Raw genomic sequence first — 17,324 nt, forward strand, 5'->3', positions numbered from 1 at the left:
GATTTACTACCGCGAAAATAAAAGAATTCTGCAAATCGAGAGACACACTCCTAAAAAACAATCACGACCCAATTCCATCTGACATATTTATTTATAAAAAAACTACGAAACGTTAATTACATTTGTTAAGTAGCAAAGCTGATTTCAGCTGGTTACACATAAGTAAATATTTATACTGCAGCTGGTCATAATGTTTTCTCTTTGATATACCAACTCTGACCTTTTACAGTATTAACTTGCTTGTCCAAAAATCTATATAACGGGTTTTATTATTAACGCAAAGACTAACTTTATGCAGTTTAATTTTGTATTCTGTCTAAAGTCCATTTTTTTATTTGCTGGTGGAGAAAGTGTAAATCAAGAACACGACATAACCTCCTATCTGTTTTTGACATTTGACAGCTTCTTCCTGACATTAGGTTTTTATAGAGCTTGAATTACGATTGTTAAGATGATATAGAGGGTATAAATATCAGCCTCAAAACAGTTTTTCATTTTAAAAATGAAATTGCAAATGACCTACGTGACGACAATATTCGCTTTTGACGCACTGAAGGCATCAAAGGAAAAAGGACACCAGAGGCTACTTTCCGATTTATCCGAAAATGTTTCATTTTAAAATCAGATATTTGGTTAGGAACGCAACTAGATGAAGCAATAGAAGACAAAATATAAAAAGTTATTAGATAATCCTTACACACATTTAGATAAAAAATTTGAAGATTTGGAATTTGTTTTCTAATGAGCAGCGTATTAAGACACAAAAACTTGAAAAGGACATAATAATTATAAGGAAAACAGATGAAAAAAAATGTAATGACGCGAAAATTGTGTATTAAACTCTAAACAAAATTTTTACTACGGCCCAAAAAACATTTTGATGTAGAAAGGAAAAAAGGTAATATGGCAGCTTATATTTCTTATGCTTTTACGTTGAGGTATCTTAGCAAACGTTCTTATTTGTATTTATGAAATACGTTAAAATATTCACTGCCACATATTTCAACATTGCAAAAATGGAAAAAAAACCTGGATTTTTACATCAAAAGCATAATATAGGAGATAGAGAGAAAAAAGCACAAAAAAACGCTTAGTTGCTAAAGTAATTGAAACTGCTTGTGTGAAAGTTTCTCTTCCAGAAGAAACAGAAACTGACTCGATAAGTTCTGAAAGTAGTACTAGTTTTGGAAAAAAGCATGGTTGAGACAAAAATTTAAAGACAAATATCCAGACATGAGAAATTACACTAAAGAGAAGCATTTTGTAGACTTTTCAAGTTGTCATTGAATTCAGCATCTGGTATATGGAAGTCTTACAGAGCCAACTAGTGAACTGATTTCACAAGAATGTGATACAATATTTAGAAAGTTTCATGGAAACAAAATTAAAAAGGGACCTAATGTTATAAAAATATTATGTAGAAACGTTTGTAAACACTCAAATCTTCCAGAAGAAGTTCCCGAAGAAGAGTTGCAAAGTCCTTTATATCTCAAAAACGATAAACATTCGTATGAGGCAAAATGAGTTATTGTCGCATATTTTGTTCACTACGATCACCTCTCAGAATTTCTGCACAGCTTTTAAGTCACTCTGTATACACCTATAAGAAAGAACAATTTTTTTGTAAAATTAAATACTTTTTATATTTGTCTTCTATTGCTTCATTTATACCTAGTTGCGTTCCTAACGAGATATCTGATTTTAAGATGAAGGGTTTTCGGATAAATCGGAAAGTAATTTGGTTTTAGTTGGCTCTTTATTTTTACCCCCAGTGTTGAAAATTACATAAAACAAAATGTCAGTTAAATGTAAATCAGTTCTATTAAAGATCGGTGTATCTACCGCTTTAAAAAAAAGTTTCTGTAATAAACTCTTGCTCTCAGTATAAACTTGTAATTACAAATTTGCTGCTACATCAATGCAAGCTTAAAAATTTAATTATATCACATTTTGAAATTTTACTGAGCAAATTGTTTGTTTGTTGTTATTTGTTGTTTTGACGAGTGAAAACTGAACTTTTCTCATTTTTAATCAGATCAGGAGAAATGTGTTTTTCTTTCAATTTACAAGATTTTGGCCTAGTTCTACGACTCTAACTTGCGTTAGACGTTAAGCAAGGACTAAATAAACAACGGTCCTAAATTCTCATCTTATGTAATTTCCGCACACCTCCTCTGCTTCGCATCGACTTCCGCGGCCAGTTCCTAAATTTAGTTACCAACACTTGGAGCTTCTTAACTTATTAAAGCCCACTAAAAACTATAGAGTTTATGTAACCTATGCAAAAGTTTACGTAGAATTTGCATGAAGGATGTAAATAAATTCAAAGGTTAGATTTATCACAGGCTATTTTGCAGGAAACGTTCGTGTTGTATCTAAGAACAATGCATGAAAAGCAGCTGCTTTTATATGACGTGAAGAATGACCGGTTTTGGCAATTATTTCGAATTTATCGGAACGGGTTATATTGCTAAAATTTATGAGACAGGATTGTGTCGCGCTTGTGAAAACGATGGTTTTAATCGGGCCTTGAGGGACTTTCTCTAAACTTCACCGGCAAAGGGTTAATACCTGTGTTGAAAAATGTCACGGGATATGTGGAAATTTTAGCTGGAAGACTAATTTTTTCATAATGTAAGGGAATCTAATAAAACTAATATAATAGTAAATTCGAAATGTAGTAAAATTGGTATGGTATAATAAAATTTTTACGCTGCACGTATTTTATGACAAAAGTTTTAAAATCTTTTCGATGCATTTCAATAAAACAGAATCGGATGATTTATGACTAATAAACAGTCTTTACTGCTGCCTGTGTCAACCTTTTATTTTGTATCACTTTTTTATCTAATTAAATTTTTGGATGATTTGTGTCGAGCTAAAGCTTGCTTTCTTACAAAAAGGCCCAAACGTGTCCGATTTGGGACCGTGTCGAGTTAGCAAACGGCATTTGATGAGATTGGAAACGAATAGAAATACAGTGTTGGTTTCGTGTCTTAGATTTAGTTAACCGGAATCATCCCTTGAGCTTTCTATTTCTTATGCAATTTGAGAGAAATTTTTTGTACATTAAAATTAATTAATACTTTCTCACTGGGGCAAGTTTTTTTTATTTAAATAAAATAAAAGAATTGCCTATTCCAGCGCTAGGTCTAATAAAGAGAAGATGCACAGTAATGGGCTGCTCGAGAGTCGCAAATCAGTTATATAAATAAATAACAGCAGTATTGATCGTCGATAATCTCTGTTTTGACATACCTACAGTAAGTAATCTGTTTTTTTTTTGCTTAGGTTGTCACAAAATCCGGCTCACGTCTACAAATTGATGGATGGAGACATTACGCTGTGGTATTAATGGATCCATTCTCAATCAAATATTAAGCCATTCTCATGAGTTCGATTAATGTTCATAGTTTTTGTGTTTGCACATTGTTATCGATTAATTTCAGAAAGTGGTTTTTGCGAGCACTGAATTTTCAAAATCGAGTCCATATTAAACAAAACAAACCGACTGAAAGTAGAACTTGTGTTGTGCAGATATAAAGACGTAAAGACATTTCTGAATAAAATTTTGTTGCTTCTATTTTGTACATAATATTTTCAGGTACTTTCTAATTTTCCAGAATGTTTTAAAGAACTTTCAAAGTAGTATTTTTGCGATATAGAAACAACCAACTCACGATTGCGATTTATATTTCACATCAGGAAAATAAAGTTTCAGAATAGCTTGTCCCATTTATTTATTTTATGTCTCACTACGTTTTTATTTTTGGATATAACATATGTTAACGTGTTTGTATTAGTTTAAAATATGGAGTTGCCATTTTAAATATTTTGTAATTTTTTTATTTTGTATTCAAAATTCTATGTATTTAAAAAGTGTGATTACAAGTTTAAAATATAGAAATTTTCAAATGCTAGCTGCTAAAATTTTTAATTCAATAAATTTGTGTTTTAGCTCTAAAATTGTGTAAACTAGTTTTCGATAGGTATAAATGCAATGTCAGATTAAATCAAATTTAATATAACAACGGTTGTTTTGCTGATGAGTTGATTCAAAACTATTATTTTAAAATTTAAATGAATTAAAAATGAAATTATTATAGGTCTGCAAAATCTGCTAGCAAATATGATTAGTTTAAAAATAAAAAAAATTATCACACTTTTAAATTCCAAATCGTATGTTTAAGACTTGAAATCTGCGGTGAGATGGAACTAAGGAAATCAATACCTGCCGGTTAATAATAATTGTCATCGTGCGTAGCCAGTTATTTGCCGTTAATTAATTGGTTTCACATCACTGTCAAAAGTGATCTTTAACTAGGTATGTTTGGCGTCAATTAAATAATTGTCATCTAGCAAATTGTCACCGTTTGCTTTTTATAAATTGTTCCACCAATAACCTCGAAATTTAATCCTCTTTTATATGTAAATAAGTAGCGAATAAAGTGAAATAGCACGCGACTGTTTACAATTAAAGCAATCATTACGTAATCTCTTTCCATAAACTGAGCTGAAAATTTTCCGACTTTGGGTAATCTATATCTTGAATATCATGTTTCCTGTCGCATCGTGAAACTCGGCAAGATGAATGACTTCTTGGGCTTGGGCAAAAAGTTAGAAAGCTTAGCGGCGTATGGTGCTGGTAACGTGGCATTTAAAAGGCGATTTATATTGCAAAAAAGGGCGTAATACGATTTTATACTTAGCGCTTTTGTACGGAATGGATTTACACACGCAGTTTCACGCTGCGTCGGCTTTCAGCCGAAATTATTGTGGCAGCTTTATTTTCGATTTATGCAAGAATAGACGTAATCAATTAATCAATATTACTCACTGAACTTGTTAATGGATAGACCATAATGTAGCGTCGAAAGTTTCAAACTTTGCGATTCACCTACTAATTCATACAGGTTAAATTAACCCCAATTCTTGGCTGCGATTCGGGCTTTTTACCTCCTGAAATTACTTCGCTGCTTTATTTTAATTAATGGCTGCTGCACCTTTGATGCTTCTACCGTTTGCATAATATTTAAATTTGGTGATAAAGTAGCAACTTACTAGATACTGTCGCTACGCACTGGTTGAAATGCTTTTGTTAAAACAGAGATGCAAAACGTAGTCAAAGCTTTAACCAACAAATGAATCAAAATTAAACTAACAAAAAATTAAATTAAATCAAAGAGAAATATTTCTATATGTTTACTAAATTTTAAAACTTTAATACATGAGTAAATTAAACACATTTTTTGTATTTTTGATGTTGTACATGCTTTTTAAACAGCTTGGATTAGAAAATAATTACGCTCACCGCTATAAAATTCGATCCATACTTTATTTTCTCAAAAACATTTTCGATTTTTTTTTGGTCAGAGAACTTTCAAACAGAAATAAGATGTACCGGTTGTTCGGTAAACACACTGGTTGTGAACACGTACCTATGTAGATGAGGTTGAAATTCAACGTATGAGATGGCCAGTGCAAAGATCTGACTTAAAACTTATTGAACATATTTAGGATATGTCGGAAGGCAGGTTGGACGCAAAGTTCCTGCTCCAATAAGTACGAGAGAGCTAAGTGTGACAGTAGCCCATATTTGGGAAGAAATTGACCAAAAGCGATTAGACATTTTATTAAAAGAAGGCGACACAATTTTTGTTTAGGTCTTAATTCTTAGGATTTAATTCTTTTGTAAAATTTTGCAATATTTTTGATATTGGAAACAGTTGTTTAATTTACGCTTCATTTTGTTTATATACGCAATTGTTTTAAATTGTGTGATGTAAAGTTACCAAAATATTGTTGTCTTTTAAAACAAAATTTAGTTAAGCAAAATTAAGTAAAAATGATGGATCGGATTTTGTGCCGAAGAATGTATTAATTTGTTTCATATTAGGTTGATTTATCTAAAACTGCTTTGATTGTGCTTAACATATACTCAGTACACGAGTAGTCAATAATATTTAACCTAATATTGATACTAAATTGTTTAACACATATTTTAGTGGCTATATGTATAATCCCTACAGTACTTTGCAAACACATGTAGCAGACGTATTTACTTATTAATTACGTGTATTTTAGACGTAATATCGTTATATTTTTCTTTGGTAATTGGTATATTATTTCAGATATATTTTTGTAAGAAACAAACAAAATTATTCAAGTTTATTAGCGGAAAATAATATATTATCAAATACGTGGATACACAAAATTATTTAAATTGAAATGGTCATTAAGTTTGTTTACATTTGGTCGATTTCCCTATTTTGATTAAAAACGGACCCAATATTCGAAAACAGTGCCGTCAATTCTTGTGATAAATAATTCATTTTGTTTTATAAATTAATGTTTTGTGTTTGCGTTATTTATTGAATCGTCGAGTAAAAATCATGCCGAGCATGCGTTACGAAAGCTCGAAAAGCTCACGCAATGTCAACACGCAAGACTAATGAAAAGTTCTTCTCATTACCGGGCTTTATATAATGGAATTTTTTGACAAAAAAACAGAATTTTCAACGATACTAAATGACCGAGATTACCGCACAAAAGGCGTAATAAAACGTTGACCCCTCGAAATACAAGCGTCAAATTAATTTATGAAAATTCTAGTCCGGACTGTAATTAATTATCAGGTAAAAAAGCCACAAAAACAGTACCGCAGTGTGATTTTTTTAGCGGAATTTGCTCGCTCCAAGTCGCGTAATTGCACTCAGGTGATTTTTTCCCTAGCTTGACTAAATTTAAATGTTGTTTCAGGGAAATTCATCAATCACTTCGGCGGCCAAGTGGGAGATTACCAGACGAACCGTAAGTAAATCCTGTCTGCATGTGTAAGGATTGTGTTCCGAAAAAGAAGTTTGACGAAGTGCCGAATGGGCTCGGGTCATGTTCCGTGATATATGTAATAGACTATATTGATTTAGTTAAAGCTAATAAATCAAAACTGTCGATAACTTTATTATTTTAGCAACAGGGGATATTTTTATGAACGAAAGCTATGGCTTTAAGTGAAACTTACACAACTTTGCTCCTAAGATACGTAAATAAATATTTATTAAAAATTTACGGATGGATGAAACTCTGTTAAAACATTTGATCGAAACATCTTTTAAGGTGCTATAAAACGATCTCGAGAGAAAGTCGTAAAGTGTTATAAGTTTGTGCTACTGTTTTTCTTCCATTAACTTCTGCTTAGAACAATAAAAACACTTTTTTTCATAAGCTAGTGTCTAAAATTCAGCGTCAACATTGTTTCATCCCTTGTTTACTGCGGAGATTTTAAGAATTGAAAACTTAATTGGGGAAACATAACTAAACCAAATCTAATACACTCAAATACAAAAAAAATCTTTCAGAACATTTGACTTCAAAGATTTATTTTTTTTAATATTTTAAATTTTATATTGGTAAGTACGTGAATAATTTTTCTATTTATTGAGTTGAAATCGCCTTTCGCTGGAGTAGTGATATATTTCTCCATTACCTTGAATTTTTTTTTGTTCCAGTCTTATTTGTTTATGTTTGAATAATAAAACGGGGGTCTGTGGAAAACCTATTTAGTAATATTTTGTGAAGTGTATCGGATTTTGCAATTTGTGTAAAAGAATAAGAATAAAAATCTCAGGAAGCAAAAGCATGAAAGCACCCTTTATGTTGGCAAGTGAGAACAAAGAGTATTTTCTTGAAGTTGTATCAAATTCGCCACCGATTCAATCCAAACAATAGAAGCCCCGAAGGAAAAAAGCACTCGTTATTATTTTTGCGGAAGTCGAATGAATGTGACCTCTAAAAGAAGCAATTATCGCTGTGAATTTATGTGTCTCATTTTAAATCCGAACCGTCAAAACGAAATTGAATCCGATATTAAAATTTCGGCTATCTATAATGAAATCTTGATTGAGGAAAGTATATCGCAAGTATAATAAAAATCTGACGTTGCAAAAGCGCCAGATATGAAAGCATGACATTACGTGTCCCTGCAGGATCAGGAGTGGGATTTTTGCGTGAAAGATGAGTGCGAGGCCCATTTTTCGGTATCGATCCAGTCATATTGGACTGGCGATTTAATTCGAGATCTCATCGGCTTCCTCGTCATAACACTCGGCCGCTTCCTATATCACCCCTAAACTCGGATATGACACCGGACTATCCGGCAGGGTGCGATCCCTCACACGCAGCGCCGCCAACAATTATTGTTGCGGATAATGCGAATTAGCCGCTTCCTAATGAATTACGTGATGTCTTCGGCTGATGCCAACGCGCTTTTATTGGCCGGAGAATGACCACAACGCTAAAAAATCACCCACAATCTCATTTGACCACAATCAAAAAGCTCTCGACCGACACCTGAGGCCAACAGCTTCCTGTTACCACTTTTCCCATCCTTTAGACACAATTTTTTTCCATCCAGAGAGTAAAGTTGGTAACACAAATTTTTCAAATAACCTAATATACTCGTAACCTAATATAAATTAACAATATAAATCAATTCATTTTTATTCTTTTTTGAATATTCATTTTAAGAATAGTTACATTTTTTTTAAATCAAAGAATTAAAAATTTTGAACTCAAATTTGAAGCTCCCGAAAAAAATTATAATTTGTTTTGTGGTTTCTTAAAGCATGTGGATATTAAAGTTTTGAATTATATGCTTTTTAGGATTACATTATAAGTTTGATTTTTATTTTAACGATCTGGCACAAAAGTACAATACCTGCTCTCAGGCAGGTGCTTTAGAGTATCGTTATCTGGCTTATGAATTTATAATCGATACTTTGGAGGGTGCACCCTCAACTAGTTGATTAATAATTTAAACTTGCTTAATTAGATAACGTACGTTAAATTATTTGGTGGGACGGTTCGTTGCCTTTATTTTTAATAAGAGTTGACACATAACCGAGTTTATTAGCGTAGTGATTAAAAACTTCTCTAGTAGCTTTTCGAGTGAAAACATCTAAACAGCGAATATTTAATGAGCTATAAATTAACTTATTGACCGAGATTTTCAGCTCGTACATCATTTAAATCTGAAACTAACACGACACATAGAAATAAATTTACTCTAGAAAAGCAACATCATATTGCATTGGTATTGTATGAGGATATTGACGTACTGACGTATAGCCCCTGAAAGAAATATTCAATTTCCGAAAGTAAAATGATCAAATGAATAGAATGAATAGACATATTGCTGTAAAAGCCTTTTTGGATCAGCATTCAAAGTGTTTTTCTGGTTTTATGGATACATTCCACATTCGCAGAAATATGCAGTTTGCACTTTTCGTTGCGCTTGCAGTCTCATAAAACCATTTAAGCATATAATTAAGAATAATTTTGAGACATTGTTTTATACTTTTTTTATCAATCGTTATAACTATTATTTTAAAAGGAATACGAGTATTTACATTGTCGAGAACGTTTATATTTACAAAATTTTGCTATTTGTGTTATTAAAATATTTATAACAGTTTCCATGTGCTTTCGCGTTTTTTTATTGTTGTGAAATCGGTTGGATTTAAAACAGAAATATATAAGCTTCAATTAAAATATTCTACTTCTGAAGTTGATTTTTCAATATTTAATTAGCAGATTTTATTTAAAAAATGATTAAAGGAACAAGCATAAATATTTAAAAAGAGTGAGGAGCGGTAAAAGATTTCGTAACAGACTTCACTGTCTTGATTAAAGCCATTGAGAGGTTTTATTTATTTATATTATTAGAATTGCAAAAGAGAAGTCGCCGCTCTTGATGTAAAACGAAATGGTAGTTTCATGCCATCATAAACAGCATTATTCTATAACAATGACGTTAATTGTGATTTGTTTGCATATTGAGCGGTTTGTGAATGAGAAGCGTCTTTTTTGAACAAAGCGAAGGGCGGTCTGAATATCAAGCAGCGATGATTCGAAGAATTTTAGATAATAAGCACGGACAAACAGAAGAAGAGATATAATAGCAAAAGTGGTGTATTTAATGCGGACAAATACAGAGGGGGCCATAATCCAAATACGCCAACTTCTATTTTCATGGTTTCTATAAATCCGAAAATAAACACTACAGCTCTGACACAAATGCTGTTTATTTTCCTATGAGCTTATTAAATTTCGTAGCTAATTTATGCAGAATCTCAGAGGCGAAATTGGAAATTAAGTCTCGGCTGTAACGGAGGAACAATGTTCATCATTGTGGAAAATGTGCTGGTCTCGGTTCTGCTTCTAAATCAATTTTATTGCGGTGTTGCTGCAACGAATTGGATTGATCATGTCTTTTTTTCTCTTTCTTTTAACAAGAAACTTTCTGGATAGAGGGTTTTTGTTGTTGTTTTGGTATATTTGTGTACATTGGATGTCGGGTTTCCTCGTGAAATATTCGTATTTTCAGATAAAATAATCCAACATAAGCTGCAATTTCCTGAGCTTTGCCGGGGAGTTATTGACATTTCTTTACGTCGGAAAAAAAACATTTTATGAAAAATTCCACACTTTCGGCTCATGATGAGCAACCGGTTGGTATGTGGGTAATTTCCTTCACTTACACCGAAGTGTGGCATTTCACGAAAAAGTTTCGAATAAGAGCAATATCCGTTAATGGGAATATTTTCGAAACAACATTATCACGTCTATAGGTACGAGTACTTCCGCCATCTTGAAAATTACGACGGAAAGTCGTAAAAGAGCAACCGAAAAACTAAACAAGTAATTTTAATATTTTTACACAATGTCGCATTCGAGTATAAAAAGTTTTTAAACGGGACTCACACGCGTGTATCCCACGATGAACATTTCGCTTTTCATTTGCATATTAAACCAATTTTTCTAAAATTTTCCGACGCAGCAGGTCTGTTTCGTTTTCCTTTTGCTATGATATTTTATAAAGTTTGTCTTTGCTCAGCACGAAAAAATAAAAACTTTACAATATGCGCCAACTTTCGACCTCAGAACTTTCCACAATATTTCGTCATATTTAAGTACCTGTTGATAAGTTTTTCACCAATTCTGTAAAAATATATATGCTTTCTAGATTCCATATTCTCATTTGCAATTCATTATTAAGCTTGAGCCAATAGTGTTTTTGGTGGTCAAATAGATCCGCCGACTCTACTCTTTGCATACCTGAATTGTTAAGTGTGGCATATCGTTGTCGGCAATCAATTTTTGAACGAGCACGAGACTGAAAATTGAACTAATATTTGTCAAAAACGCACCTATACTCGATCCTTCTTTCATGCAGTTGCGAGTGGAGTATAAGCAAGACAAAGGGACGTCGTGTAGCACTTTTCAGGGGATTTCAGTATGTGTATCACGCAGAGTAGGGACACGCAGTCCGTGCTGCTTTGCATAATGACATACCGGCCCTTGAAAATCCGCCAAATTTGCAAAACGTTTATTCAAATGATCTGGTAAACCTCTCCTGTGAATATATCCTACTTAAGCGATACTCGGAAAATAAAATTAAACTTAAATTCCTGTATAATAACCCGAAGTGACAGAAGACGTGAGAGGAAAATTAAACTACAACGAGGATTTTTTCATTTTCCTTCACCAAACTAATTTGCGGAAAATTGGGTATTTTCTTTTCAATTACGCCGGATTTTACCCAAATATACAGCGGCAGCAGGAAAAATATTGCATGTACCCAACCTGGTTAAAATCACACGTCTTTTTTCTCAATTACAATAAGAAAGCAATTTCAAATTTAAATTGTTTATCAATTATCGCATTGGCCACGGACTTGGCATAAAATATGAAAAAAAAGTTAACCAAACCGCAATTTAGATGATTCATCTTAGGTAAAGTTCAGCAATTTCAACCCCAGAAGCCGCCGGAATCAATTTACATCTCGTTATTCTCTCTTGCCCCCATCACCATGCCGTTACCGAGCTACTCTGATTTCACAAACTCACGAAAACCCACAGTACAGATTATAATGGAATTCATTTCTGTTGAGCAAATATTCTAGGAGAAAAAATAATGGGAACGATTTGTTTGCATCCTACAGTGAGGCAATTTTTCCTTCAATCAAAGAGAAACCGTGAACGTTTTTTTTTTAATTAATTAACTTCAGAATTGCGTGTTTTATTTTTATATACTTTTCTATTGATCTGTTTATGCTAAAGTCTTTGTTGCGTTGCAGCTCTAATAAATTAATGATTTATATGTCGGGTGTTTATTGCCCTTTAAAAACGATTTCCGGAAACGATAATTTTCAACGGTTCGAAATTAAAATACCGGATGGTTAATTTTCGCTTCGAGTTTGGCCAAATATAATACAAGCGCCGAATGGAAATTCTATAATCTATTGCCTTTTATAAACCGGTTGTTTCACCATAAAATTGCCATTAAGCTGCTATTATAAAATGAATAAATAACGAAAACTCTTAAAGATAAATATATTTCTCTATTGGTGAAATAATCAAATTTAATAATGTAAAGATCTGAGATCAACAAATTTTAAGTCGCATCACGAATCTTCCGCATTGGCAAAAATACAGACCCACAAACCCAATGCGTTAATAAAGTCGGAGCAACTTTTAACCTATCAATTTTTTACAAGCTTCTTATTTGGCATGAATGAAAACTTTGAATGGATGCATGAGTGTAGTCGAAACTTTTCAAATATGTGCAAATAAAATTTGTTAAGTTAGGGGAAAAATCATCTCCATGTTTTAGCCAGAATTCTATTAAAATAGTCAAGGTAAATTAATTGAAACAAGTTTAATGCTTCCTCTGTGTTTTAGTCCATGCAACTTAAAACCGTTTCAGCGGAAGGAATACAAGTTAGTGAACTATTTTACAATGTACGAATTTCTATTCATTTACGCACATAATGCCTCCTCTAATACGTAGCTTAACTTAGAATAAACTTAATCCAAAATTCGATATAAACACAGCTTGTATCCACATTACCATTATGTTACTTACTTTAATATAGTTTGAAAAGGGCTGAAGCTCTTTTAATTAAACTTGTACATACGAGTATATAATTATGTCCCGCAGTGTACAAGCTTTTGTCGCGTCTTTTGCACCATTTTTAATATCAGAAAATTAAATAAAACTAGAATGAATGCTTATGAAAACGGAAGTTTTATTTGCACACGAAACATTATCATATTTTGGTCACATACTTGCATGGTGGCTGAAAATTTATTGCTACATTATAATGTCATTCTTAGGATTGCAAAGATTCCGGACTATTGCTGACCACTTTATTGCTTTCATAAAGCTTCTGTAACTTTAATTATTCAGATTTTTGAAACTCTGCAACTATTTCAGTCACTGGTTATAGAAACGTTAACACTAAACTTAGTTTACGTGAACATTGTTCAGTATATTGTTTGCTACAGAACTGATCTTGCAGTAACCTGACCACAAACTGAGCTTTGTTGCAATTGCATGTGGTCCTGTACAAAGTGCATACCACTCAATATAACGTTATTGTGCAGTCAAGCCAACTTTCCACGCCATTTTTTATTTTACCTTTTCGCAATAAATTCTACGTATGCCAAAATCCAATGTAATAAACTCTAGAAATTTGACTGTGCCAACCGGACGTGAGGTAAGTTTTACTACGGTTTACACCAGTCAGCTAAATTTCAGTAAAACGGCCATGTACCAGGTGTCTGTTGTTAATGGTCACCTCGCTTATCGCCATTAGGAACCAAACCCAGAACCTTTATAACACTGACAAATTTATATTTTTGTTGGGTGTCGATAACAAAGTATCATATTGGCGCAGAACCTACCAAATGGTCATGTGACCATTTAACGCGAGTGGTGAACGAGCGGTGCACAAACCGGAATAAAATCAGGCAAATTGGAAATAAATTCAAAATGGGAGCGTTAATTCATGGGAATAAAATTCTTAGAAAATATGTTGTACTTTTTTTTAATGAATGTGGTTACAACCACAAAACAGTGGTATAAGCCAAGATTAGAGAATTGTTGCAATTAGTTGCTTGGCTTAGAGCCAAATTCAGTTGGTGATGGCGGAACTACAGACAGTGGACAAAGGTATAAAGTGTATCAAGAGGTGTTTGTTTGGCGGTTTCTACACAGTGTAGTTCCTAAAGAAACAGGTTAATTTCAGAAAATGTGAAATTTTTTTCAGATGTAAAAAATTAATTTTAGAATGATTCAATTGTATTTCAGAAGCGTCAAACGTATTTCAGATTGTAGTAGTAGTAATTGTAGTTCAAAAATGTAAAATGAATTTCAGAAAGTATCAATTGTATTTCAGAAACGTAAAATGTATTTCAGATTGTGTCAATTGTAGTTCAAAAATAAGAAAAATAAATTTCATCAAACGTGAAATGTATTTCAGAAAATCATAATTATATGTTTTATCCGCATCACATAGTAAAACAATTATTTCACTACCTTAGCAACCATCAAGAAATTTATAACTATTGACAAAATAAAGTAAAAAATGAATTTAACGCGCAAATTGCAGGGTGTCTATGCTAAGAAATCCCGTTCTTCATTTATTGCCATGCAGGCACTTGTTTCATGTAAAATGTGTTGAGTTTTTAAATAACGTCTCCGGAAGTGATGCTTGTCCTTTCTGTAGAACGGAAGTAATTGGAAGGGACCTGGTCGTAAGAAAGATGAATAATGTGTATTCCATTCAAGACAGGCAAAGAATTGTTACATGTATTAAAAGGGGGATGATTGGGTGACCCTCGCTACTACACTCGTGATAAAATACAAGACAGCGTATCACTGGGTGTGCTCCGGACGCGAAGAAATGTTGAGGAAAGGAGCTACAAAACCCAAAGCACTTAGTGAAGAAAACAAGAGGAAGCGAGCTGATTTTTGTTGCAACGCTAAATAGATATACAGCGTGTTCGGTCCAAGTCGCCCCGGCGGATAACACCTAAACTTACTTTTTTTTTTGTTCAAAAACTAAATTTTTAAATAATACTATTCATTCCTCGCTTTCTTAGTAAATGCATCAATTTTTTTTGGCACATCCGGTGTAGCCGGAAATGCTACCAAATTTAGTTTTTCAAATGGAACACCTATGTTTTTTTGCTCAAAACCATAATAATTGGTATGAAAAATACGGTAAACCACTATTTATTACATTTTACTTTACATAATGCACTTAGAAAACAATTTAAATTTTTGAATTCTATTGCAAATTTTGCAACGTAGGCGGATTTTACTTGTCAAGGTATTCTTGCAAAAAGCAATATGCTTGGATACCGTTTAATTGTTAAAAAAAAAGCCTAATTTGTCAATAAATCTTATTGAGATCTTTAACAGTGGATGATATTAAGTACGACGAATTGGTAAATTAGCTTGAAGTGTTTTTTAAGTGCAATAAAAATAGAGCGGAAGCTGAAAGACAGTATAGAGAAAAATACTCAAATAGGGTTCACCCAAATCGTTGGAAATTTAGTCGAATTGAAAAACATCTGAGATGAATAGATTAGCTTCTTAAAAATAAAAAACCTGTGGTTCTTTGTGAAGAGCAAGAAAATAGGAATCTCAATGTTCTGTTATCAGTCGAAGAAAATACAAGAGTTCCCATAAGAGAAATCGGGCTACGTGATCAATTTCCTTATAAAATTCTAAGATTTAAGATGTTTTTTGATTGCATTGTGTTACGCAAAATGTAATAAATAGTGGTTTACTGTATTTTTCATGTCAGTTATTATTGTTTGGAGGAAAAAACATAGGTGTTCTATTTGAAAAACTAAATTTGGTAGCGTTTCCGGCAACACCGGATGTTCTAAAAAAATTGATAAATTTATTAAGAAAGCTAAGAATGAATATTATTTTTTAAATATTCACTTTTTGAAAAAAAGGAGTAAGTTTAGGTGTTATCAGCCGGGGCGACTTGGACCGAACACCCCCTGTATGTATTGAGCGGGGAAAGCAAATCGTGTAGATGGATGAAACAAATTTGCGAGCTGTTTAATAACTACCTGCTGCAAGAGGTACTAATGTTCACCTGATAAGTGCAATATCTGCAGCAGGAGTAGTGACAATGGAACGTCGTAGAGGTTCTTTTACATGGGCTTCTGCTAATCTTTAGGTAACTAATTTATTGAATCGATGGCAGGATATGGGAAATGAAGTAGGTGACTTGGTGCTTGTATGTGATAACGCACCTTGGCATGCAAGATTAGAAGACGTCATCGATAATACGGAAGCTTCACTGTTGCGTTTAGGACCACATTCTCCGATGCTCAATCCCATCGAGAACATATGGTCAAAAATTAAATTATACAAAAAAAAACTCATCTTCGGGTTCCAGAAGTTAGAGGCATTGCTGTTATGGAGCAACGTCTTCTTTACTTGAGCAAATTATAGGTCTGGCAAAAGACACCATTGTTGGAGGAGATTGTGCCCGAGTGGCACAACATACAACAGTTCACCATGTTGCTGCTTTAGCATTGGAAAATATGCAAGTTGGGCGTTAACAGTGCAGTGTCTCCATTTAATTAATTAATTTTTTTCCTTTATTTACCTTTTTTTTTTTTTAATAAACTTAATTATAAAATGATATTTACTCTCTGAGTTACAAATGATACGTTCTGAAGTTCACATGATATTTTCTAAAATATACAATTTACTTGACTGAACTATGATTGACGATCTCTGAAATACAATTGACTAATCTGAACTACAATTGACGACTTCTGAAATACAACTTACCATAATCCGTATCTGATTTACAAATGATACTTTTTCTATTTCGGTGTTAGAATAAGTCTATTCCAGCACCCAAATGATGTCATTTGAGTGCTGGAATAAGTCGTTGGCGTTCGTTAATTTAATTTTAGTGACGGACTTTCTTCACAATTCATTTTCAAATGTGAAAATAAGAATTATTTCTATTTTTTTACCGCCGCCTAAAATTATTCCACATAAATGTCGCCAACCGTCGCAAAATTCTCTAGAAAAAAAAAGTAAAATTTTCGTTTTTTAATTTATAAAATGATATAAAGCGGCAAAATAGAAAAAATAGTATAAAGCACTTGTTGCAGAAGGTTCTTCAAGCACTCATTTGTTCCTCAACTCGCCGCTTCGTGTCTCGTTTCGGAATTTCTTTGTGCTTGAATAGATACTTTCTGCAACTTGCACTTTAATATACTATTCTGAATTTCATATGACATTTTCTGAAATATAATTTACTAATATGAACTACACTTACCGACTTCTGAAATACTATTTACTAATCTGAACTACAACTGACAATGTCTGAAAATACACTTGGAAATGGTGTAGGAATTAAGTTTCAAATCTATTAATTCTAACAAAAGATCGATCGATCTTTGGGGATTGTACATTACATTTAAACAAAAAGTTTTCGA

General features: G+C 32.8%; 1 protein-coding gene across 2 annotated transcripts in view; it reads left to right on the top strand.

Annotated features, from left to right (window-relative positions):
- Positions 1-17,324, top strand: part of LOC123011523 (nephrin) — a 168,619-nt gene that overhangs the window by 55,813 nt on the left and 95,482 nt on the right. For both annotated transcript variants that reach the window (XM_044408991.1, XM_044408992.1), the window contains exon 2: positions 6,760-6,810. In XM_044408991.1, coding sequence (XP_044264926.1) covers positions 6,760-6,810 — 51 coding nt within the window. The remainder of the gene's footprint in view (positions 1-6,759; positions 6,811-17,324) is intronic.

Source organism: Tribolium madens, unplaced genomic scaffold (genome assembly GCF_015345945.1).
Source record: "Tribolium madens isolate multiple individuals breed KSU strain unplaced genomic scaffold, Tmad_KSU_1.1 Scaffold_91;HRSCAF=231;Tcas5.2_LG7, whole genome shotgun sequence".
Classification (NCBI taxonomy): Eukaryota; Metazoa; Arthropoda; class Insecta; order Coleoptera; family Tenebrionidae; genus Tribolium; species Tribolium madens.